The sequence below is a fragment of the Rattus norvegicus genome, chromosome 19 (genome assembly GCF_021556685.1).
Source record: "Rattus norvegicus strain SHRSP/BbbUtx chromosome 19, alternate assembly SHRSP_T2T, whole genome shotgun sequence".
NCBI classification, from domain to species: domain Eukaryota; kingdom Metazoa; phylum Chordata; class Mammalia; order Rodentia; family Muridae; genus Rattus; species Rattus norvegicus.
The window spans coordinates 15,475,677-15,502,519 of record NC_141552.1 but is presented as its reverse complement, the minus strand read 5'-3'; the positions used below and the strand labels follow the sequence as shown (position 1 = coordinate 15,502,519).

Below are 26,843 nucleotides of genomic sequence, written 5' to 3'. Positions count from 1 at the left end.
ACAGACATGTCCAAGCAGACAGACATTGTAATGAGGGAAAACTTAGGCAAGAAATGACCTGGGGACAGTGATTTCAGATTGTGCCTTTAGCCAGGAATCTCTGTTGTCATTAAGGCAAGCAGTCTTGGGCTTGCCAAAACTTGTCAGTTTTTCAGGGCTCTTACAACTGCTCCAGGTACTTCTGAGGTGAAAGCCTTTCATTAAAAAAAAAAGTTTATAGAGCAATATTTCTCCACCTGTGGGTGGCAACTGCTTCACAGGGATTGCATATCAGATACCTTGTACATTATGACTCATAAGAGTAGCAATATTATTTATGAAGTAGCAATGAAATAATTTTATGGAGGGGATCATCACAGTATGAAGAGCTGTATTAAAGGGTTGCAGCAGTAGGACTGTTGAGAACCACTGCCATAGAAGCTGACAGATGGGAGCAGACTCCTCAGCTGAGTAGAGACCCACGACAAGGGATACTGTGTCCCACCCTAGAACCCAGAGGCAGAATCTATCCCAGGAGTCTGTGGGTCACCTTGTCTTAAATTCTTCCAGGGTCAAGAATAGCATTGATCATCTCAGCAGAGTCAGCTTGCACAGCCCACATCAGGCCCATGGCTTCCCTTTACAGAGAAGGATGTGGGTCTAAGTGACAGCCAGTGAGACTGAGGGGACCCTGATACTCATTTGCTTTGAGCTGTGGTTTCTTCACCTGTAAAATGGACGTGTTTCTGCTGAATTGGGTTGTTGTGGAGATTAACAGAACATACAACCTGCTCAGTGTCTGCCTGGCATGGACCCTGCTGGTTAAATGGAAGCTGTCGATGATGACGATATTAAAAGTAGAATTTCTAGCCAGATAGTGTTAGTTGTGGGGCGCCATACAAGTGTTCTAAGCATTTTCTGATTCTAAGACCGCCTCACCTTACAACCTAAGGCTCTTGATTTAAATTTTAAAAAAAGAATAAATATAAAATACCAATATGAAAAAATCATAATCAGAAATGAGCTAATTCCTGCGAAGTCATTTAGCTTTACATTTTCTGCTTCTATTTCCAAGGCATCTAGAGTAGCACTATCCGAGATCCTAAAGCCTTCTATTATGGTGCTACCCATTCATTCCTCTCTCCTTGAGGACTTCTCAGGTGACTTACCAGAATCAGATGGCTTTTAAGATTGTTCCCATCAGGTGCGATCTCTTTGTCCATGGGCCTTGCCCAAAGCTGCAGGGCCAACCTGTTGTTTTACAATCCAAAATTCCAGACATTAATTTTACCAATGAAGTTTCAGGAGTCAGATGCTGAAGTCAAGTAAAGCTCCCAACTGTCTTTCCTGATTCACTGACCTCCCAGAAGAAGAGCAGTCCTGTTCCCTCTGAACACTTTCTTAAAAATCCTTTAACTCAAAAACTTTCCATTGGTTTAGTTATCTAGATTTCCTTTCACGTTGTGTCTTGATCTGCTGGACCTAAGTGCACTTTTTACCTTTGCCATAAATGTGTGTGGTAGGTGAGCCATACCGTAATTAAGTCCATGTTTACATGAATAAACAACTCTTGCTTTAAATGTCTGTGCCATGGCCCTGCTATACCACACACTACTTTTTCAGTAAATAATACATTCTTGGAGATCACAGTGTGATCAAATATTTTGTAACATGACTTAGTAACGTTCCCTCGATTTTATAAATCAATTTCTTTGACGAGGATTCTGGGTGTTGTCTGTCAGGTCTGAGTGCATCATCTTGGGAATCCCAAGGAACATCAAACTTGGGCTTTTGAAACTGTTGCATATGGCCAACCCGGAGCAAAAACCACCCAGGAATCTACTGATACTTGACACACATTAATTCACCTGCCTTTTTCATATAGTTTATGGCAAGAGGTCACCATTCTTGACCTTGTTTCATTATAAAACGTGGTGCTAAGTGTAAGAGTTGGGGTCAAGGAGATCACCCCACAAATCACAAAATACCCATCTCAGATAACCATGTATGGTTTATTGAATACAAAACATCCATGAATTTCAGGACAGAATTAAAAGTCCAAACCTAAGGATAATAGAATAGAAGAGAATTTAGATTTCCAGTTCACAGGTCCAGTAAGCATATTCAGTAAATCATAGCAGAAAACATCCATAAGGTAAAGGAAGAAAAGGCCATGAAGGTACAACAAGCCTACAGAACGCCAATTTAATCATACCAGAAACAATTCCTCCATTAACATAATAATTAAAACACTGAATGCACAGATCAAAGAAAGATCATTAAAAGGGGTAAGGTACAAATAACCAGTAACAAATAAGTTCAGACTCATCTAAATTACACAAGACTTCTCAACAGAGACTCCAAAAGCCAGAAAATCTTGGGCAGATGTAATGCGGACCAAGGATCCTATACCCAGCATAATTCTCAATCACCATAAATGGAGAAACCAAAATATTTCATGACAAAACCAAATTTAAACAATATTTTTCTCTAAGAAAGCACAACAGAGGATTGTAGTAGGGAAACTCCAAGACAATGAGCTAAACTATACCCAAGAAAAACCAAGAAATAAATCATCTCTCAATAATTTCAAAAAATGAAGCACACAATCACCATTTCACCCATAACCAGAAAAAGAAGAGAAAGCAGCAACTATTGGTCTTTAATATCTAACCAGACCCTCTGTCACCAATCCCCCAGCTCCTAGGGAATAAACTGCCAGCCAAAGTATATACAGGGTCTATGGTTCTAGGTAACTGTGTAGAAGGGGACTGATTTAAGTGGCACCCATGTGGCGGGAGGCCATTGTCTACGCTGAGGCCTGTTGCCCAACAAAAGTAGATGCTGGAGTTGTGAGGTGGGAATGGATATGTGTAGGTGGGGGAACACTGTCATATAGGCAAAGCTGAGCAGAAATGGGATGTAAGATATGATGATGGGAGTGTGGAAAGCAGGACAACAGTTGAAATGTAAATAAATAAAATAACCAATTAATAAAAAAATAGCCAAAAATAAAATAAAAAGTGAAAAGGTAAAAGAAAACTTACACCAAAACAAAACAAAAGAAATCCTTGTAGTGGATTGGCCTAATTCTGCTTGTATTTTAATGCTAATATGTAGAACTCAAGACTGGTTAACCTCCAAAAACTGACCCTGCTCCCAGTTAACTGTGATTATAAAGAAGCCAACAGCCAACAGCTGCACAGCAGAGAGATGGGGGAGGTGAGCTTTGAGGGCTTTGCTAGAGAGGATCATGAGGAGGGAAGAAGGAGGAAGAAGCTGCCAGAGAATAAAGGAAGAACATGTGTGATGGAGAGGAGAGAGGAAGAGGACAGCAGCCATGGTTAAGGGAGAGGAGAGCCTGGTCCTGAGGGCTGTCCAAGTGCAACAAAGAGCAGCCAAGATGCTACACAGTCAGTAAGAGTTGAGCGTTATTGTTTGGAAAGTAGATCTGATACCATGGAGGGCAGGCAGCTGCACAGCTACTGTGCTGATTAAGGCATATGATGAATAAATTTACAAAATATGTATAACCAGTAAGGAGCTCTATAGAGGATCCTAAAAGGAATACTTTAGTTTGAAGAGAAGGATAAAATACCAGAGGAAACAGGAAATAATTTAACAAAACTAGAACAGTCAATCAAAAGAAGCCAATAAAACCCACAAAAATTAACAAAATTAAATACATAGGTTTAAATAATATTTGCACGTCACTAAACTCAATTCCCCAGTGAACAGACATTATTTAGCCAGAAACAGGATCACCATCATGAGATGTAGAGGATATACTAGGGAAACAGACCTAAGACACAGGTCCCTATCGCAATTCTATGCAGTTTCTCTATCCAGCTGACAGAATAGATTTCAAACCAATCCTGTCCAGAAGATGTAAGGACATTCATTTCATATTTTGCAATTACCAAAAGATACTACAATCTAAATATATACATATTAAACACAGCAGTCACAAATTTAAATATATAATTATCACATAGATCTGAAATTACCCATTAGCTATAATAGTGGTTGTGATTGTTTTTAATAGTCTATTCTGACCACTTGGCAGATCACATGCAAATAAACAAAAGAGGAGGAGCAGAATTCAGTGACATCATCAGTCAAATGGACCTAACAAACTACACTGAACTATACATATATTTTCTATCAGCCTGTGGATCTGTCTCCAAAATTGACCACGGATTAGGACACAGAACAGCCCTCAGGAAAGATAAGAAAGGTGAAGTAGTGTCATGCATTCTATCTAAGCACAAAGGAATCAAACTGGTATCACACAATAGAAAGTGCAGTCAGGACACACTTCGTGGAAGGTCAGCAACACAAACAACACACTACTGAAAGGGCCAAGGGAGAAACACATAAGGAAAAATTAAAATTCCTAGAAATGAGTGACAATGAAAACACAACCACCACAGATCTATGCGATACAACATGGTTTTAGGAATTATGTTGCAGTCAGCAAAGCCAGAGCAGTGGACCCATCTAATCCCTTTGTCATGCATCAGAAGTAGAGAATCTGGAGTGTGCCCTGTTGGGTTAATGCCTTGAACTGGCTCACCACATTCCCAATTTCCCTTTGCAATGATAACATATTTTTGGCATTACACATTGGATATATGCAATTTGCCTTTTGATTTCATAGGGGAATAATTAAGGGACTTCCTGGAGGGTCGAAAAGCACTGTGGATAAACTGTGTAGAGACTGAAAGACTACAGGGGTTTTGGAAGCTGAGCTAATGTATTTTTATTATGATATGTTTAAGAATCTATGGGGAATTGGGAGTGGAATATGGTGATCTGAATGATAATGGCCCCCATAAACTCACATATATGAATGTTTGTTGCTGGTTAGTGGAAATATTCGGGAAGAATTATAAGATACGGATTTGTTGGAGGAGTGTATGGGATTGGGCTTTGAGGTTTCCAAATTCAACACCATCTATAGTTAACACTTTCTCTGTCTCCGACTTGCACATAAGATGTAAGCTCTCAGCCAGTTCTTTAGAAACATGGTGTCCTACCTGCTGCCGTGTACCCCAGCATAATATTCATAGACTCATGATCCTTGAAACTGTAAGCTGAAATAAACTCTTTCTTCTACAAGTTCCCTTGCTCATGGTGTCTCTTCACAGCATAGAAAAGAAACTAAGATTGGAAGGAACAGTTAAGTGAAAAATTTCTCAATAATATCCTGGAAAATAAAATTCAGACATTTACCAAAAGTGTCAGGTACCGTGATCAAGCTGGCTTGACTGCAGAGGTGCAAGAATGTTTCAACAAATACAAATGAATAAACAATTCACCACAGAAAACCAAGAACAGGAAACACATGATCACTGCAGTAGAGGCAGACAATCTCTTTGGCAAAATCCCACAGTGATTAATGCAAAAGTCCTGGAGAATCTGGGATATGGAGAAGACATACCTTAACATTATAAAGGCAATATGCAAGGCCAACAGCATCCTAACTGGAGGAAATCATAATGGATTTCCACTAAAATCAGGAATAAGTCACAGATGTTCATTCTTTTCATCTAATTCAACTAGTATGTGAAGTCTTATCCAAACAATATGACAATAGAGAGATGGAAAGGCATGTTAATATGAAAGAAAGCAGTCAGAGCATTCTCATTTGCAGGCGATATGATCCATATATAAAGACCACTACGAAACCACTAGCAAACTCCTATGGCTCATGGACACATTCACTAAAATCACAGTAAAATCAATAGAACTCCTGTATACCAACAATAAATATGACGAAAGAAGCCAAGAAAACAAACCCATTCAGAATAAAAATCTTGCAGTATCTAAGGAAGTAAAGACTTGTTAAAATGAAATCATTGGGAAAAATAAAAAAACTGAAGAAACCAGAAAATGAAGAGACCTCTCATTTTCATGTATCAGTATGATTTATATTATTATATCGAATCCTACCAGAGTCATCTACAGGTTTAAATCCATCCCACTATAATCCCAATACAGATCTTCATGGGAATGAAAAAAAAATCTCAGAACTCACATGAAAGCACAACTGAGCAGGGCAGTCAGACACTGCTAACTAATAAGACAGTAAAGCACTGCGGGAGGCATCACCTTTAATGATTTCACCTTCATTTTGGGGAATAGTAAAAAAGAAAAACCAGCATGTTAATATCATGAGAGCAGACACAGTGCCTAATGGAATAAAATTGAAGAGCCTGATATTGGCCTATGTTCTTATCAGCATTTGGGTTTTGACAAAAAGGAAAACAAACAAACAAAACAAAAAACTCCCAACCCCCCCTCCCACCACCACACACAAGTGCAGTTTTCAACCTGTGGGTTGCAAGCCCTTCAGGGAACAACCACATATGAGACATACTTTATACATGCTATTTACATTACAATTCAAAACAGTAGCAACCTTACATTTATGACTTAGCAATGAAATAATTTGGTAGTTGGGGTTGGTTACCACAATGTGAAGAACTGTATTCCTTGAGTTGTTCTTGGTCATAGTATTTTTCTGCAGTAACAGAAATGTGACTGATATATAAACTGGCACCGAAGTGAGTGGAGATGTTTGTGAGGAATCTCTTGATTTTTTGGAGGAGGGTGGGAGACTTTGGATTGGGAAAACTGTTGAATTATTTAAGGAGATCTTAACAGTTCTTTTAGTTTGCCACATGGGAGACATAAGTATTGTGAGTCTGTGCAAAATAGAGCCTCTCTGATGAAACTTCAAAGGACTGCAGGAACTCTATTGGTGAGTGGCTTAGAAGCAATTGATATAATTTGGCAAACAATCTGTCTCTTTTCTGCCTGTTTACTAAGAAGTGACCTGAAGATAAATAAAAAGCTAATTGACTAATTGTTTTGAGCAAACTTCAAGGGGTAGATATCCAGTGACCTTTCTCATATGGTAGGAATGTGTGTTTGTATTTTCAATTGTTAATGTAGCCAGGACTTCAGTTAATCCCTCCACATTCAGGGTCTGGACGCATATGAAACTGCAAGATCTCCCAGGATTTGGAAAATATCCCAATTGTTGTAAGGTCCCCAAAACATGTTGTCACCCCACACACATTGGGAAGCAACCTAAAAAAACATGACCCCCTCGTTCTCAGGAGGAAGGGTGGGTGGGTGGTTATTTGACTGCCGTGGGCTGTAGATGATTATTGTCAGTTAGGGGGTTGGTTGCAAGTTCTTACTGGCCATGGTCAGGGAGGAAACAGTAAAGGAAATTCGAACCAGGGATGTCTTTCTTCCTTTCTCTTTCTCTCCTCAATTCTCTGTCTAATGTTGTGGGAAATCAGGAGAAGGGACTAAAATGACAAAATCATAGATCACTGTATCTCTATTTATACTAGAAAGCAATACAAAGTCTCAAATATTTTAGGATGGCATGGATTTTTGAATGATGATAGAATTTAAAATTGTACTTGCATAAATGATTCAATTCATTTTTAAGATATAAGTATATGCAACTTATTCACAATGTGGTGTAAAATTCTAATTTTATAAAATTACTACTGCACACTGCCGTGGATAATTAAGGAATTCAAGCTAGTACTTTCCAACTATAAATAATCAGTCTTCCAGTCATGTTAGGTACTGCTTTAGTTAGGTACAGAAATAAGCTTTATTTAACTTCCTGTGTATGTTTTTAAAGTTAAGTAGGAAGTAAATCCCTTGGGAAAAAAGCCACATTTGTCCACTGAGATAGACATTACATACAAAGGTGGTTCTCAAATCCTTTAGAGATCTGAAGAATCTGCCATTTCAGATGTCCTAATAGTTAAAGGCTTTTCACAGTGGGAGAGACCTCAACTCCTGGTAGTGTCCCCAATCTATTCTGAAAAAGATGATGGGCTCTAAAGAACCATTGGGTGAAATACTACCTACTTACCTCTACTGCTGCCAGAAAGCTGTCCAGACTGTGCAGAAGTTGATCATGGGGAAGTCTGTGTCCCAGTTTTTGGAAAAAAAAATAGGATAGTCCTTCAAGTGACCTGCTTCAAAGGATTGTTGTCAGAGCTCCTGGCCCAGTGAGTTGAAGGTGGATGCCACAGTGACACAGGAATATTTGCTGTCTGACTCCCAGGGTAGCCAACAATTTCTGTCATTTCTTAGGTTTGGAAGCTGTTTGCTCTGAATTTCCTTTTATTCAGGCAACATTTCTCCTCCTCAGATCTGGGATGGGGTTGAAGATTAGATAGTTTAGTCTTAACCTTTTCTTGTTATGAGAATCAGAAAAACAAACTTGTTCACCATCGTGCAGAAATGTGACAGCCAGGAACCTGGACAGGAACAGGGTGGACATGGGAGGCTCAGAAAGCAGGGCTCTATGGACAGTCCACAGCAGTATCAAAACTCCTGTGATAACCGCTCTGGCACCATAAGTCCTGAGAGAGGATGGGGATGCCAGGAGAGTGTTAGTGGTCTGCCCACTGCCTGGGACTTTTAAAAGCTTGTACCACCCCCGAGCACATAGAAGAGCTTGAGCAGAAAGAGGCCGATGCCCAGAAGCCTCTGCTGTGGTAGGAGGCAGTTATGGCGGTTGGAGGTGGGGGTAGAGGTGGAGGAGGGATGGGAGAAGACCGAGGAGTTTCCCCAAAAGACAAGAACAGACACCATCCTTACTACTCCAGAACCCACGCCAATCCCACCCCACCCCTAAAATGCCCAGTCCACTGCCAAACGTCCCCATGCCAATCATTCACAGCTTCATCCCCACTGTGCTTATTTCTTATTTTTTTTAACTTCTTATTTATTCTCTGTGAACCTCACATCCTGCAGCTCAACTCCATTCATCTGCCCTCCCCTCAGGTCTGCACTCCACCCTTGCATCCTGCTCTAAATCAGAGCAAAAATAATCTTCGTGTGGAAGCGGAATAAAGAAAAAGAAAAAAAAATTGTACGCAAAAAATGTGTCAAATTTTAAGGATGAAAGACATAAACGCTTAAATTGTTTGGAATTAATGAAAGTACATTTGGTCTCCGAAGACTTATTATGGTTAATAAATGCAAGTTATGATAGATAAGGGATACAAAGCTTAAAAAGTGATAGAAAATGATTTAGGTACAAAATTTTAGACTAATATAATTTAGATAATGAAGTACCTTCTCCAATTTTGCAAAATACGAATGGACAGAATATTGTGACAGTAATTCTTACCTGATGCATCTCATAAGTTTTCTTATTTTATCTAGCTTATTAATGTTAAATTAAAGGTATTTCTTGGAGTAAAAGGGGAAATGCTGAGGTGACCTCCCTTTGTACTAAGGTGTGTCAACTTTCAATTGTTAGTTCTGTACTGGCAGTGAGCTAAGTGCTGGCAGGATTTCTCTTGTCATTTCTATGTCCCATCATCAGGTTTGCTATTTTGTGGATGTTTGTCCTTCTCACCAGCTCAACACAAGCTAAGAGATGTATCAGGTATTGTCTCACTGCCGATTGGATGTAATAAAGATCTGATGGCCAAGAGCTGCGTCAGGAAGTATGTGGGCAGAACTTCCGGGCATAGAGAGGGACATAGGCAGAGGCAAGCTGAAGCAGGAGATTCAGAGTAGACATGGGCAGAAAGAGATATGGAACAGACCACGGCAGAGGGGTAAAGAGCTAAGCAGCAGGTGGGTCTCAATGGTAGAAGAATAGGGTTAAATTTTAGAGAAGATGAGGGACTGCCCAGTGAAAGGCCTAAGATTCAAACTTTGTTCGAATTCTCCATGTCCCATTTACATCTCAGGCAACTCTGTGAAAATACTACACAATACAGTATTAACATGGCTTTGAGCCTGTGGTTTGGTTACTTTTGGTCACTGTTCCTCAAGACTGCAGGAGAAGGAACAACACACAGGGCAAACACATGAAAACCATGTGCAGCTTAGAGTGGAAAAGATCACTAAGAAGTTTAGTGTCACAGCAAAGTCATGTGCTGAAGAGGAGGGTGACATAGTTAAGGAGATGAATGTTATTAACGATAAGCCTCCTGCCTCTGTACTGTAGAGATGTGGAAGGTGTCCTCAAGGCAAGACTCTTACCAATTAAAGTTCCAACTTGGAAAAGGGAGCTCAATAGATTTCGTGCTCCTACAAAGCAAGTGCATAGGGAAGCTGCTGCAGTTGTCATCCAAGCAGGCAGCTGACAGGTCAGTGCACCTCATGTGGCACGGAATTTGGAGGAAAAAAGATTTTAAGATTCAGGATGACATGAACAGGACCAGGCGACTCTCGCATTTATGTTTTTATTATTTGAGGCTTGAATTAGAATGATACTCATAGTCTCATGTTTTTTAGTTTTCTTTCATTATTTTATCTACATTTCCAATTTATCTCCCACTCCATGTTCCTCTACATGAGTCTCTCTTCTGTCCCCCACACCCTCTCCCTATGAGATTGCTCCTCCACCCGCCAATTCACTCCCGCCTCAGAGGCCTAAGTTCCAATATCATGGTTCATGAAGCTTCCTCAGAAACAAGGTTCTCCCGTCCCAGTGATCCCAGATAAGCTGGTCCTCTGCTACATTTCTACCTGGAGACATGGGCACACCCTGATTCTTTTATTAGTTACCTTAGTTAAGGTGTCTCTTCACAGCAATAGAGCAGTGACTGATAGGCTTAAATTCACTTTGCATCCCAATTGCTGTCCTTTCTCTTGTTACTTCTCTCCCACAGTTCCTCCCCAATGTCCTCACACCATCTCCTCTGAGAGAGTAGAGGAATATCCCTCAGAGTGTGCCTCCACCAAGACACATCAAGTTTTTGTAGGGCTGGTGGACCTTCTCCCACTGAGGCCAGGGAAGACACCTGAGTTAGGGTATCAGATTTCACAGACAGGCAAACCTTTGTGGATAGCCTCGGCTCCAGTTACTTACAACAGTGTATGTAATACTGTATTAAACTTAGTAAGGTTTATTTACCTTCACCTAGCAACTCATCCTGAGAAACAGTGCTCTGGCCTGATGCTTTTGTGTTCAGCCGTATCTTCCTCTTTCTTCTGTGCTTACCACTGTAACACAGGAGAAGCTTCTAATATTAATGTTGCCAGATCTTTCCGGTGTTGGGGGATAATTCTATTCTGAGTTGTATATGGATTTAATATCTTCTTTACGTATGATGAATATATACTTCAGGAAAGGACTGCTTCCTTGTTTCTATTAAGATCTAATATGACGAAAGGATTCTGATTAATATTCCAGAATCGTAGGCCACCAGGTTGGTATGTCATCACTCACTGAAGTGAGGTGAATTTTATAACACCTTTTGGCCACCCACTTTCAATGTCATTATGTGGTATTGCCTTAGGCTCTTTTCTACATTCCCCTGCCTTTGGCTGAGTATATGTTTGAGGTCTCTCTGTGACTGTGCAAAGAAGTAAGAGCTAGGGCTGGGCCACAAAATAAGAAAGTACTTGTTCATCCAAAAACAAAAACAAAAAACAAACAAACAACCAAAAAAAGCTCTAGGGTAAAATATCGGTGCTAGTGCTGAACTGAACTGCCAGAGGTAATTTTTTTTACACTATCTTGGGGCTGATAATATGAATCAAATATCCTGCAACATAAGTTTGCAATGTTGCCTGCATTTTATAAATCAAGTCTGACCACCGTTTTGGTTCTTTCCAATCATGTCTGAGTGCATCATCACGGGAACCCCAAAGAAAATCAGAAATGGGTCCTTGAAGCTGATGCACAGGGCCAGTATAGACCTAAATACCACAGAGGAAACCTTGATTCTTATCACAAGGGATCATTCACCATACCTCTTGTCCCATAACTTATGACAAGACGTCACCTTTCCTAAACTTAGCCTTTTTCCCGAGTGCTGCAGAAGGTAAGACCTGATGTCAAGGGGTCTGGACTCAGACCACAGGAACACTGAATTCATTTAAATAGGTGTAGATTATTGAATGCACACGCCAATACAGTTCACCCAGAGCAACAGCTCACAACTGTGTACTGGATATTTCTAGGCCCAGCTCATTGCAAAATCCACATGGGCTAAAGCACAAGTGCTGGAAATGCTGCTGTCTATGGGCCCTGACTTGGGTCATTTTACACATAATTGTTCCTATTTTCCTTGAATCTAATGGGTCCTATGTGAAGCTCATAGTTGGGGAACTTGTTAAGATTAACAAACCTCGTAACATACAGAATATAACAGGGTATGTGACCAGCACCACACAGTTCAATGTCAGGTTTTTTTGTTTTTTGTTAGTTTGTTTGTTGGCATCCATGATGTGGAGGCGTATTACAGAACAATAGGAAAGAGCTGGCTGCTGTGTAACAAATTTGCTGCTATTAAGGTAGGTATGGGGGCAAGACCTCAGCAACAGCCCTTAAGATGGGAAGGAGATGATGTGTTTGATACCTGAAAGGAGCTGCCTCAGCTGTGTTTCTCTGCCTGCTCAGTTCCCATTCACCATCACTCTGTCCCTAAAGAGGACCTCAAGGTCTGCCCCCTGCTGCCTGTGAGCCAGGACTAGGCACAGAAAGGCAAGGCCACAGCACTGGTTTCCAATTCCTCAGTAATGCTGGATTTTCAATAATGTACTTGTATACACAAATACAGAGTGGTAAGTTACAATATATACTAATCATTTCTTACATAGGGCAACAGTTGATTGACTACAACTAATTCTATTTTAAAAAAAGAAAAGAAACCTGGCTCTTGTGGAAATACACAAAGAAATATCTACGATGGTGGGCAATGAATTCTGCCATAGACTGAACTCAGAAAGATGGGGTTGTGAGAAAGATGCATGGTTAAATAGCCCACCAGGTTCACATTGTGTCAACTTGATTTAATCTAATGACAAAGAAGTGGAGTATCTCTGATGGCTTCCTTCTAATCCCTTGAAAGGATCCCTAGGGATTGGCCTCAGTACATCACACTTCTTGATGGGGCAACAACACTCAAGGAAGCTTGAGATTGTCATAGGCACAGTATTATGCTACATATACAGAGTAGATAATACTACGATGTTCAGATGATGATATCCATTTGTATGCACTCTTAAGGTGAACCTAAGGAAAGAGATATCAAGGTCCTTAGAATGGAAAGATCAGTCCCAGTTTTTTTTTTTTTTCTACCATTCCAAACTGAACGACTGGTAGGGAGAGAATGGTAGATAATCGAGAATTGGTGGATGATGCTTTGAATGCAGGGTGGGTTTCTGTGCTGGTTTTAGACAGGGTCTCAAGTATCCCATGTTGCCCTCTCCCTGGCTGGCCAGGTTCACTTTGAGCTCAGATAAACCTCCTTCCACTTTCCAATAGATAGGCTTACAAGAGTGGCTTCCAAGGACTGTGAGGACAGCATTAGCCTTTGACAGTTGAGGTGTGTAACCCACAACTATAGTTTTAACCACGTTTTCCCATGTCTACCAGCTATTTCAGAGTGTTGCTGTTCTATGCCTGACAAGCGGGGACACAGAAAAATAACCTGATAGAGAGCAAGGACATGGTGATCACATCCTTACCTCTTCTGTACGTTCTGGATGAGGTTTGTTAAAATTCCAATATTGCAAAAAGCTTTATATAGGGCCCATCACATCAAGGGTCACTGTGTACTGTTCTATCTAAAATGTCTAATCAGAACTGACTACCATATAACACTTCCTGCAGTCCTCATATGAGAAACTTGGGATTTTGTTTTGACTTTTTCTTTTCTCTGTCTCTCTTATTTTTTGGTATATAAGTTGAGAGAAAGATAGTTAGGGCCATGAATTTGCCCCCAAAATTTGAACTATGGATGTGATCAATCAATGTTAGTGTGTGCATTCTGTAAAGTATTCATTTTTCACTATGATAGATGCTTTTGTGTTTGGTGTGGTGGCCATTTCCCAGTGTACAGGTGCTGGGACCTTGCTCTATCCACTTAATGATGTTTATAGCCTCATTTTAGACCTTTCTGTGCACCCCCTATATCTCTTGACTATTTTATTTCTCTGATAGAAGCTCATGGTATATCTTACTCAGGCCTGTGAGCAGTGCTCCTTTGGCGACATTGGTGCAGAGAGGAGAACCCCACCACCAGCATGAGGTTCCCTTCACTGCTGGCTCCAATATTGCACTTTCCTCTGCCAACTGGTCTCCACACTTTTCCTAGCATTTAAAGACTTCAACTCTTTCTCCTAAGGAATATTCTGGCAATTGTCGATTGCTAAGCACATGACTTCATGAGTGTTCCCCTAACACACACGCATGTTGTAACCTACATGCAGACTATTTCTTGATGTGATTTAAAGCACCTGTACATAATGAGACAGGAGAACTTTTGACTGCATATTCAAGCTGGTGTGAAATCTCAGGAAGTTTTAATGGCTAACATTGGTGAATGAGGACAATTTGAGTTACGATGAGACATTTTGGGGCAAGATATGGAAGGAAACATTCATTTAGATGCATAGGGATTACTAAGGGTTTTATAATCAAGCCTTGAGGAAAATTTGGCTTTGGAAGCAGGAGATGCTCAGTGGCTCTGCCCCAGGAAAGTCTCCTGGAAAGGGCACCTCTGCTTATGCTCAGTACAGGGAGAACATTAGCAGGGAGACAAAGTCTGCTCCCCATGACATCTGCTGTCCCTTCTTGGACATTCTATTGTCTCCTAGAGAGTTCTGGCATCCTCTGTGATGTCACCAGTGTTGTAGTGACAACCAGTGCCCTAGTTTCTCTCATACTGAGTCTAGCGGTTACAAGCTAAGTCATGTTTTCCCGTCTTCGCAAGCGTTTTGGGAGGGGGAACGTCGATTGTGGACAGACTAGAGTGAAGGAATCTGGCCTTTCGTCTCAAAGTAATGATGGACAAAGACAGCACTTCTGGGGAATGTTTAGTAAGTTCTGGGCAGTATATTTTGAGCTCCCTGTCAGGGGGGCTGCAGGCTTAAGCTGACCTTTCTAGCAATGGGCCACAACAACTGGAGCATCGGAAAAGGAATTGAATTTTCATGAATATCACAATTCCTGAAAGTCAGGATTTCAGAAGTTTAGTTTCCCCAACCCCACAGGGAGTATATGGTAAGGCCAATGCTATTATCCTGTGAATTTCTGGCCTTTACTTTTACAGTGAATTTGTTAGGTTACATTGATATAATAACACGATCAGGAGTCATGGAGGGTCCACCTTTTCTGAGTTTAGACAGGGCAGCAGCAATGTATTTCACTATCATTGCTTCTTTAAATACAGTGGGTATCTGACAGTAGTAACAGGGAGAGATTGTGCTCCAGGCAATAACCTTATGTTCTTAGACCTTCTCTGATTTCTTCTAACTGGCAGGGTCATCATTAGCTTTATATATTAGAGGTTGTGTGTTACACACATTTTTCTAAAATACCAAAACTGTTTGGAACATGTGGACCAAGATTCATCCTGTAACCTATTGGAACTTCTGGGGCATTTGTTATTTCATATAGGGGAATTGATAAGTCTGTTTAACATGTCCTCCCTGGAAATGTGTTTTAAATCCAAAGTTGTTGGCCTAGAGTATCAGGGTAGGACATCTGAGTGTCTCCAATCACTCAAGTTTTGTGGATGGTGAATTTATCATCTGAGTTCTGAAACCACAGGGGTGATGGTCCTGAAACCAAGCTGTACCCTGTTCAGTTGATGATAATCCTGGAGAAGCCATCTCCGTAGTACATGTAAGCACCTGATGTCCGGCATAGGGCACACCTGGCTGCTTACATCTCTTGGTCTCTATAGAGTAGTGGGAGAACTGAGATCCACTGAGGAGGCCTCTTAAGGATAGACCAATCGCCTAGCAGTGACACTGGGTTCCAGGCTTGTTCTCCTGTTTAGGCCTAACTGTGGTCTATGTACACTCTATGCATTCTCCCCATGCAGGTTCACTTGTGTTCTTCTACCTACAGATGCTGGGAGAGAAACATCTTCCCCTGAAACTGCCCCAAGTGAGAATCAGGCCAAGAAGGAAAAAGAGAGGCTGATTAAAGAGCTGCAGCTCATTACCGAGGAGAGAAATGACCTGAGAGATCGCCTGAGGTTTCTGACAGAGAGATCCATGAAGAACAGGTATGAATTGCTCCAAATGCTCTTGTTTCATTCCTGGGTCTGCAAGGTCACCTTCTTCTTATCCTATTAAGGTTTTGGGTTCTAGAAAGCTGTGCCTCCCTAACCACCCTGTGCTAAACCTCACCTCCCATATAGAGGAGATTCAGAACCTTGACCCTTCCTGAGGAGCAAGATGGAAAATGGACTCATCTGCTTCAATTTATTGAAAAGCAGATCTTGTGGTCTGAATGAAGAATTCGGGGATAAAGTCAGGGAGAGTGAGTGTCTAGTGTGCATTTGCAAAGCCCTTGACAGATGGTGGCTTTGCAAGATTGTAATTGCAGTGAGTTTATGGTGAGTCTCTGTACTTGCTAGGCAGGGGACTCAGTGCTGGAAGATCCAGGCAGCAGCCCGAGGGGCCTGTTCCCAAACTGTTCATCTCAATGCTTGACTAGAAGGTCTCAGGCTCAGGCCTGTTTGTTATTGTCTGTGTGTCTTGCACTCTGAGACAGCAATGGTGCATGCATTTCTCCTGGTTCTCACAGTGCTCTCTGTCTCCATATTTGTTTTTCTCTTTCTCTGATTCTGTTAACTTTTCTCTTTTTTTTTGTGGGTGTGTCTCAGTCTGTGAGTCTGTGTGTGCATACATCCAAATGCATATGCACAACCGTTATATGTTTATATTTCCCTCCACACCTGGAATATAGGAGTCTATGTCTTGGCCTGAGTATTTACCTGTAACACTTTCATGGTGATGCGAATGCTTTGTTCTAGGAGCCCCACTGTCAACAGCACAGTTCTTTGCTTATGTGGCCACGTTTGCCTGTATATTTGTATTCGTTGTGCAGATTATAATTTTGGGTTGATATATGGTCTGTTATCAGGACAGGAAAAAGGAAATCACAGGATTCTGGGTGCGTTGGGGGTGGGGGATCATGGGGAGGTGTGGCCTAGGCTCTTGATAGCTCAACTGGCTGGACTGCAGATTTCCTCTTGATTGAATAAAGGGAGCCAGGGAACCCTCCATCTGGATGCCGAGATTCTGGTGTGGTGGACGCAGAAAAACAAGTTTCTGAAGCTGAAGAAGGTCCAATATGTAGAATTCAGAAGGTGTCCTTCCAGGACTGGTGTAGTACAGGACCCACCCTGAGTTCATATCTTCCTAAATGCTGATGTTCATTGTATTCTATCATTTGGGGCCAGGCCACACTTCAGGCCAAATCCATATTATGAAGACCTGGAGAGAATGGAGGAGGCGGTCATGTCAATTCTGCACAACTTAGAGATGGAGAACACTGAGATCCATGAGAACAACCATAAGCTGAAGAAGGAGATTACCTTCTCTAGGTAAGTCCTGGTCAGAAAGGCTGTCACCTGTGGAATGGCCATTTCTGATTTCTTTGTTCTGGATTGGACGGTCTTCAGCTCTGGTTCTATCTCTTGTGCTGTTTACACATCAGTGTGCCAGGGTCATCAGGACTCAGTTTTCAGTTCCATAAAAGACTGTTACTCATCCCAGGATTGTCTAGGCATCTTCAGAAGGCTCTAGATAGAACAGCACTGATTGAAGTCAGCAGAACGTTATTAGGCTGACCTGGGCCTCTGTGGTCATACAAGGTTTTACAACACTCAGTGCGTGGACCACATGGTTAGCATGACCTTCTCTTGGTTCTACTGACCTCTTTTGCAGGTGTTTGCCAACTACTAATTGATGTTGCCCCATGCATTGGGCTTTCATGGATAGATGTAGATCCGTGTTCTTTTTGAGAGATGTGGACACTAATTGGTGCTCACGCCAAGCAAACAATTTATTCTTCCCTGAATTAACTCTTTGTGGTTTGTGCAGCAGCATTATATGTATCAAGATGCATTTTATTAAGTCTTCATGGGTATCTGGGACCTGGTAGAGTTAGTGGTACTTGGGAGTAGGAATGGGAGAAAGGGGCAGCATGATCTTACTATGCAGACTGTATTTCCAGAAACCTGCTCAGCCAGCTCCTGATGGAGAACACATGCAGGAAGAAGTTGGTCCCAAGGAAGCAGGGGAGCAAGGAGGGACATCTTGAGTGTGCACTGAACCAGAAATATTTGGTTGACTTCAACAAGAAAGATAAAGACCAGCAACGTCCAGACCCAGCACCATCTGGTAGGGACAAGCAGCTGTGTTAGCTTAACAATATCTGATAAAGTTTGCCAATTTGATACATCTTTGCTCTCTCCTACCACCTTTCTAATTTACACTCACAACCAGCCAACCACCTCATGTAATGGAATTGTTCATTGCTCTGCCTATGCACAAGTATTCTGGGAAGTCAACCACTTTTCAGAAACTGAATTATTTTGCAAGTATATTTTGCTGCTCTTTTTGAAGCTGCATTATAGAAATGGTGACAGATCAATAACATATCACATTATTGCACATGCACGTGATAGATTGGATGCTATGTAGAGTTTTGAACAAGTTCTTGGTTCTTGACAAATGACAAGTGGTCATGTGACTTCTTGTGTAGGAGGCACCTTTGCGGGATAAGAACAAAATGCAAATGTCAAATTAGTACTTCTCATTGGCTTTAACCTTGGTGACATATGGACATCTCCTTTCTTCCTGCAACCCAATGAGGTCCCTTCCATTGCCCTGTTCTTGGTTTGCACTGGTATAAGTCTGGGTCCCATATTGGCAGCCCACATTACTGTGACGGTTGCTGGAGATTTTCCCTGCCCACAGAGTTAGCAACAGTGATATCAGTTAAAAGGTCCATGTCGACTGTCCAATAGAACTGAGGTGGTAGAAGGCAGCATTCTGACAGCTGGCTTGCGTTTCACCACCAAATCAGTGTCTGAAAAACTGCCTTCCTCTCCCAGGTCTCAGAAAGTGCAAGAGAGCTGGAATTGGACACACAGCAGTAAGAGAGCTTCCTGAAGAATAAGTTGCTTTCTCAGGAGTCCCTGATGACAAACATCCTGAACGGTAACAACATTTTTTGGATGAGTATTCTTCCTCAGAGTTAATTTGTCATTTCTTAGAGACCCTAAATTTATATAACACTAAGCCAGCCTGACTGATTGAGGTCTTACTCACTTTCTTCTTCAGAAAACACCACTTGAGAGACAACTTGGGGGACCACCTTTCATTATGTGTGCTAGAGGAGAAACAGCAATACATCTGTGCTTCTAAATGTTCGTTAAGAATATGCTGTTTAGAAATATTTTTGTTATGATTTTAATTGAAGTTTTCTTTTTGTTGTTTCATATTAATATGTTCTTGTTACTGTTTTTCACTTTCCAATATTTTTAAATATTTTTATTCATTCATTTTAATCCTGTTTTGTTGTAAAAATGTATTCATTATGAATAAATATTGATTTCTATCTCTTGACTCTTAAGACCATCATTCTTATTCAAGGGTTCTGTCCCCTCCTGAGGGCTTAGAACTGACAGCTAGAGATGGATCTCTGCATGTTCCATGGAGCCCGGGCTAATAAGTGAATTCAGAGTCACCAAGGGGTACTCAGTGTGACAGTGTCTTTTGTGTGGATAATGTGGCTTTTTCTCGGCACACACTTTATGATATAATCACTGACATGCTTTACCCAATTGTTAGGGTCCATGTGGTTCTTCTGAGAGAGCAGCAGATGCTCTACCCTGTGAGTCATCACCACAGCTCCTGCAGGTGGCTTCTGTTATTCCACATGAGGTGCTGTATTAGGTGGACAGGATCACCTCCAATTAAATAGAGAGATCTCAGGAGATGTGTGTTCACAGGGAACTTACTGAGCTGTGCGTGCTCAACGTGTTAGGTTGCCAGGCATCCGTACAGGGCTCTGGTGTTCCCACTCCTCATTGTGGGTCAGGATCATCCTCCAGCATCACTTAGTTTCCATATAAGAGCAGATCTTTCAACTGTTATCAATGATGACCATATGTATTGTGCACAACTGATAAAATACAGAAAAGAAGCTAGCTTCTTCTAGGCCAGCTTGGCATAATCAGTTTTTTGATTGTTAGCAAGAAAATTATTTTAATCTGAGCCATTTAGGGAGGAACCTCAAGAGCATCTATAGTGAATGTAGCCTGCTGCTGTGAACACAGGTTTCTTCTGGAGAGCAGGCCTGTGCAAGCCCAGAACCTAGGTGGGACAGTTCAAGCTACCCTTTTTCCATGGCCAATCTGAGATCGTATTGAGAATGTATTTTTTCCAGTGACTGATTTCCAATTTATGGAATTGAACTAACTTACTGAGTGTGGAGGTGACTCAGAGAGTTAAAGTACAGAAGGAATAATCCAGAATGTCCACAAAAGCTTGCTGTCACCCCAGGGCTTTTAAAAGCTCAGCAGCTAGAGAAGCAATGTAGAATTTGGTTATTCTCATGCTTAGGTCTAGTCATTCATTATAAGCTGAACATAACACAAAAAGTGTACTCTGTGTCATGATAGAAAGTAGTTGTAACTAGATTCACCCCACACTATCACATCACTACCGTATTTGAGGTTCTCAGTTACTATCTAAGAACCTGGAAGAGGCCTGGGTCTTGCTACACAAACTCATGATTTATGTCTTAATGACACTGTGTGCTTTGTTCTGTTAATGCTACCATTGGCATACAACACCTTGGATACTTTGTACTGACATCTGTGACATGAGACAATAGTTCATGTCATGCCTAACCTAATAAACTGTCCTTAGAGTACAGTGTAGACAGAGGGGCCTTCTTTTCCTATGAGATAGCAAACCATTTCCAGTCTTCAGTCAAGACTGACAGCCATTGTCCAGTGCCTGCCTTGAGATGTCCACATTTTCACCTGAGAATCTTCATCCAGGCTGCTCTGTAATCTTGTAGAAGATTAATTGTGTTCCATCCCTAGGATTTAATTCAGTGTCCCTGTACTTACCCGACATGCTCAAATCTGTAGGTCCTATCCTAACCCTGTGTTCCTTAGAGAGAAAGAAAATAAAGAACCACATTGCACTTGAAGTTTCTCCTCCAACAAAAGTTGAGCCTGCATAGGGCCTTTAAGTAACTCTAAGCCCCAGCTTCCCCACAACTCCCTCCATTGATTCCATTATTGATGTGTTTCATAACTGCTCACTTTATTTTTGGTGTGTAAAGAATGTGCACCATGTCAGTAAAGGCGGTGTGCGTTTGTGTGTGTGTGTGTGTGTGTGTGTGTGTGTGTGTGTGTGTGTGTGTGTGTAGTCCCTAGTGAAAACTGTCCAGGTGCAGGGAGACTCATGTTACTACTGTCTCATGGCACGCAGGGAGCACTGAAATCGTGGGCTACTTTAATACAGCCTCAACCGCGCTGTGCATGGTTTGCAGTGAGATTGTGATGTCATCCCCACTAGAGAGAGCAGCATAAGCTTCATTTATTACATGCTGCTCTTACCAAGGTGAGGCAAAGCCTCATCTTATAGAGTGTGTGGTAGGATTTGATGGCAGGAAATTAGTTCAAGGCTCAAATCAAATCAATCAATTACAAACAAGGAGAAAAATACAAAGAGTCAAGGGAACCACGAGCTGTTTGTAGGTTTTTTTGTTTCTTTGTTGGTTTGTTTGCTTGCTTTTTTTTTTGTTTGTTTCCTTTTTCTTTTTGTTTTTTCTTTTTTTGTTGAGAATATCCACCAGACACACAACCTGTTCCTGAAACAAACTGCACACCAGAGAGACAATACCAAAACTGACAAAATTAGAAATGAAAAGGGGGATATAACAATAGACAATGAACAAATTCAACAATCCTCCCTGGTTTGAGTGCCCTGGGGAAGTTGGGAAGCCACTTTTCCCTGTCCTGTGTGACTTTCCCTGCATAGTGAGCTCTCCACAGGAGATGCTTTCACATGCTTCTTTAAAAGCACCTGTTCCTCAGATCTAGCTCAGCTGTGAAAACAGGTTGGGGGGAGGGAGGCAATGGGGGAGGGTTGGGAGGGGAACACCCATAAGGAAGGGGAGGGGGGAGGGGGATGTTTGCCCGGACACCAAAGAATTATTATTAAGTATTAAATAAATTTAAAAAAAAAGAAAAAATGTCCTGGGGACAGTGATTTCAGATTGTGCCTTCAGCCAGGAATCTCTGTTGCCATTAAGGCAAGCAGCCTGGGTCCTCCTAAACTTGTCACTACATCAGGGTGTCTCTGCTCTCACACCTGCATCAGGTCCTCCTCAGATGAAGGCTTCTCAAAAAAAAGTATATAAAGCAATGTTTCTCAACCTGTGGGGAGCTACCACTCACAAAGATTTATATCAGATACCTTGCACATTATAACTTATAAGAGTAGCAATATTAGTTATGAAGTAGCAATGGAATAATTTTGTGATGGGGGTCACCACAGCAAGAAGAGCTGCATTAAAGGGTTACATCATTAGGAGGGATTTGAACCACTGCCATAGAAGTTGACACATGGGAGCAGACTCCTCAGATGAGTAGAGACCCATGGCAAGTGATACTGTGTCCCACCCTAGAACCCAGAGATAGAATCTATCCCAGGAGTCTGTGGGTCACCTTGTCTTAAATTCTCCCAGGGTCAAGAATAGCATTGATCATCTCAGCAGAGTCAGCTTGCACAGCCACATCAGGCCCATGGCTTCCCTGTACAGAGAAGGATGTGGGTCTGAGTGACAGTCAGTGAGACTGAGGGGACCCTGATACTCATTTGCTTTGAGCTGTGGTTTCTTCACCTGTAAAATGGACGTGTTTCTGCTGAATTGGGTTGTTGTGGAGATTAACAGAACATACAACCTGCTCAGTGTCTGCCTGGCATGGACCCTGCTGGTTAAATGGAAGCTGTCGATGGTGACGAAGGTAAAAGTAGAATATCTAGCCCAGTAGTGTTAGATGCCGGGCGCCAGGCAGGGTTTGTAAGTAAGGATTTTGTGATGCTAAGACAGCCTAGTATTAAAACAGAAGGCTCTTATGTTAAATTTTTAAAAAATGAATCCAGTATAAACTACCAATATGAAATAATCATACTCAGAATTGAGCTAATTCCTGTGAAGTCATTTAGTTTTTCATTTTCTGCTTCTATTTTCAAGGCATCTAGAGTAGCACTATACGAAATCCTAAAGCCTTCTCTTATGGTGCTACCCATTCATTCCTCTCTCCTTGAGGACTTCTCAGGTGACTTAAGAAAACCTGATTTCGGGCTGGGGATTTAGCTCAGTGGTAGAGCGCTTGCCTAGGAAGCACAAGGCCCTGGGTTCGGTCCCCAGCTCCGAAAAAAAGAACCAAAAAAAAAAAAAAAAAGAAAGAAAACCTGATTTCCTTACAGATTGTCCCGAGCTGGTGTGATCTCTCTGTCCATGGGCATTGCCAAAAGCTGCAGAGCCAATGTGTTGTTTTACAACACAAAATTTCCAGACATCAATTTTACCAATGAAGTCTCAGGAGTCAGATGCTGAATTCAAGTAAAGCTCCCAATTGTCCTTCCTAATTCATTGTCCCCCCAGAAGAAGAGCGTTGTAGCTCCCTCTGCACACTTTCTTAAAAATCCTTCAACTCAAAGACTTTCCATTGCCCTAGTCATCTTCATTTCCTATCAAGTTGTGCCTTGATCTGCTCTAGACCTAAGTGCCCTTTAGCTTTGCAGTAAAGGTGTGAGGTAGGTGAGGTGAACAGTAATAAAGTCCATGTTCACAGTAAACAAAGAGCTCTTGCATTAAATGTCTGTGCCCTGGCGATGCTATACCACACAATAGTTTTTCATGAAATAATACATTCATGAAGATCAGAGTGTGATCAAATATTTTGTAACACAACTTAGTAATGTTCTCTCTATTACATAAGTCAAGTACTATCCTGTTTATTCTGGTCTTTTTCTGTCATGTCTGTGTGACTCACCATGGGAATCCCAAAGAATATAAATCCTGGGCTTTTGAAAATGTTGCATACAGCCAACCGGGGACCAAAACCACCCAGGAGACTACTGATACTTGACACACATAAAGTCACCTCCCTATTTTCATATAATTTATGGCAAGAAGTCACCATTGCTGACCATGTGTCATTATCCAACGTGCTACTAAATGGAAGAGTTGGGGTCAAGGAGGTCACCCACAAAGCACAAAACACCCATCTCAGATACATATGTATGCTTTATTGAATCCAAACATCCATGGATTTCAGGACACAATTAAAAGTCCAAACACAAGGATAAGAGACATAGAAGAGAATTGAGATTTCTAGTTCATAGGTCCAGTAAACATCTTCAACATATCATAGCAGAAAACTTCCATAAGGTAAAGAAATTAAAGGCCATAAAGGTACAGGAAGCCTAAAGAACGCAAATTAATTTAACCAGAAAAATTTGCTCCATTCACATAATAATTAAAACACTAAATACACAGATAAAAGAAAGAATATTATACAGGGTAAGGTATAAATATCTACTAAGAAATGAATTCAGACCTATCTGAATTACACCAGACTGCTCAACGGAGACTGAAAGAGCCAAAAAATCCTGGACAGATGTAATGCAGACCCAGGTTCTTATTCCCAGCATAATTCGCAATCACCATGAATGGAGAAACCAAGATATTTTATGACAAATACAAATTTAAACTAAGAAAGCATAACCGAGGATAATAGGAGGAAAAATCCAAGACAATGAGCTAAACTATACTCAAGAAAAAACAAGAAATTAATCACCTCACAATAATTTCAAAAATAAGAAGAGAAGCACCCAAACATAATTTCACCTACAACCAGAAAAAGAAGAGACAGCAGCAACCATTGGTCATTAATATCTAACCAGACCCTCTGTCACCAATTCCCCAGTTCCTAGGGACAAAACTGCCAGCAAAAGTGTATACAAGGATGGGTCTATGGTTCTAGGTAACTGTGTAGAAGAGGACTGACTTAAGAGGCATCCATGTGGGGAGAGGCCATTGACTACACAGAGGCCTGTTGCCCGACCAAAAGGAGATCCTGGAGTTGTGAGGTGGGAATGGATATGTGTGGGTGGGGGAGCACTGTGATATGGGCAAAGCTGAGCAGAAATGGGATTTAAGATTTGATGAGGGCAGTCTGGAAAGAGGGAAAACATTTGAAATATAAATAAATAAAATAACCAATTAATAAAAAAAATAGCCTAAAATAAAGTAGAAAGTGAAAAGATAAAAGAAAACTTACACCAAAACAAAACTAAAGAAATCCCTGTAGTGTATTAGTCTAATTCTGCTTTTATTTAATGCTAATTTGTAGAACTCAAGACTGGTTAACCCCCAAACGCTGACCCTGCTCCCAGTTAACTGTGATCATAAAGAAGCCAACAGCCAACAGCTGCACAGCAGAGAGATGGGGGAGGTGAGCTTTGAGGGCTTTGCTAGAGAGGATCATGAGGAGGGAAGAAGGAAGAAGAAGCTGCCAGAGAATAAAGGAAGAACGTGTGTGATGGAGAGGAGAGAGGAAGAGGACAGCAGCCATGGTTAAGGGAGAGGAGAGCCTGGTCCTGAGGGCTGTCCAAGGGGAACAAAGAGCAGCCAAGATGCTACACAGTCAGTAAGAGTTGAGCGTTATTGTTTGGAAAGTAGATCTGATACCATGGAGGGCAGGCAGCTGCCCAGCTACTGTGCTGACTAATGCACACTAAAAATAAATTTAACACAATATGTATAACCAGTAAGACAGCTCTGTAGAGGATCCTAAAAGGAATACTTTAGCTTGAAGGGAAGCATAAACTATTAGAGAAAACAGGAAATGATTTAATAAAACTACAACAGTCAATCAAAAGAATCCAATAAAAACCACAAAAATTAACAAAATGACAACATTTAATACATAGGTTTAAATAATATTTGCACGTCACTAAACTCAATTCCCCAGTAAACACACATACATTTAGCAAGAAACATGATCACCATCATGATAGATATAGAGGATATACTAGGGAAACAGACCTAAGACACAGGTTCCTATGGCGATTCTATGCAATTTCTCTATCAATAAAAACCACCAAGCTCTAGAGGTAAATGTCTGTGTTAGTGCTGACCTACACCACCAGATGTACATTTTTTTAAGTAAATAACAAATCTTGGGGCTTACAATGTAATCAAATATCCTGAAACATGAGTTTGCAGTGTTCCCTACATTTTTTAAATGAAGCACTTTGACTACCATTTTGGTTGTTTCCAATCCTGACTGAGTGCATCATCACGGGAATCCCAAGGAAAATCAGAAATGGGTTCTTGAAGCTGTTGCACAGGGCCAGTATAGACCTAAGTGCCACAGAGGAAACCTTGATTCTTATCACAAGGGATCATTTCACCATCCCTCTTGTCACATAACTTATGGCAAGGTGTCACCTCTCCTGACCTTAGCTTCTTCTCCTAAATGCTGCCAAAGGGAAGATTTGGTGTCAAATCATTTGTCTGTGAGTTCCCCAACTTTTCCCATCACACCTTGGTTACTTGCCGAACCAGAGAGAACAAGGGCACTCTCTACCACAGCACTTCTTCATGCCCATAGCCTATCAGTCTGCTGGCAGGGACTTGAATTTTTTCTGCCTGACTCTGCCTGACCCTGACCCTGACCCTGACCCTGACCTGTCCCCAGCCCTGGCCCCGGCCCCGGCCCCTGACCCTGACTCTGACATCTCCTACTTCTTCAGCCCAAGACATTTGAGATCTGGAGTAGCCATTCCCTGCACCGGCCCTGCCATTAGAGTCTAAAGGCAGTGAGGACAGGCCCAGCTGACACTTATGTCTCCCCATCCCCAGATGTGTTTTGCACAGTTCTACACTCACTGCTTAGTTTGAGGGACCCCAGCAGGTGGCAGGCTTTGCTGAGCCTCAGGTGTGCCCCTGGGGCAGTAGGGGGACTTATGATTGAGGGAGGACACTCAGGGAGGTGCAGGCCTTTCTC

General features: G+C 41.5%; 3 protein-coding genes across 6 annotated transcripts in view; 2 read left to right on the top strand and 1 right to left on the bottom strand.

The window, feature by feature from the left end:
• The window catches only part of LOC147998836 (uncharacterized), a 924,038-nt gene that overhangs the window by 270,333 nt on the left and 626,862 nt on the right, over positions 1 to 26,843 (top strand). The window lies entirely within an intron of this gene.
• Positions 1 to 26,843, bottom strand: part of LOC147998853 (uncharacterized) — a 343,457-nt gene that overhangs the window by 178,867 nt on the left and 137,747 nt on the right. The gene's annotated exons all lie outside the window — the stretch shown is intronic.
• LOC147998857 (uncharacterized) lies at positions 12,198 to 19,365 on the top strand. 2 transcript variants are annotated; one of them, XM_087595537.1, is made up of 6 exons: positions 12,198 to 12,285; positions 13,370 to 13,468; positions 15,851 to 16,010; positions 17,193 to 17,336; positions 17,969 to 18,135; positions 18,852 to 19,365. In XM_087595537.1, the coding sequence occupies exons 3-6, from the start codon at positions 16,000 to 16,002 to the stop codon at positions 18,914 to 18,916; spliced, it is 387 nt and encodes a 128-aa protein (XP_087451663.1). In that variant the 5' UTR covers positions 12,198 to 12,285; positions 13,370 to 13,468; positions 15,851 to 15,999; the 3' UTR covers positions 18,917 to 19,365. The 2 variants fall into 2 exon arrangements, with proteins under 2 accessions (XP_087451663.1, XP_087451662.1); XM_087595536.1 differs by lacking the exons at positions 12,198 to 12,285; positions 13,370 to 13,468 and adding an exon at positions 14,617 to 14,814 and having other exon boundaries at positions 18,852 to 18,957; positions 19,081 to 19,365.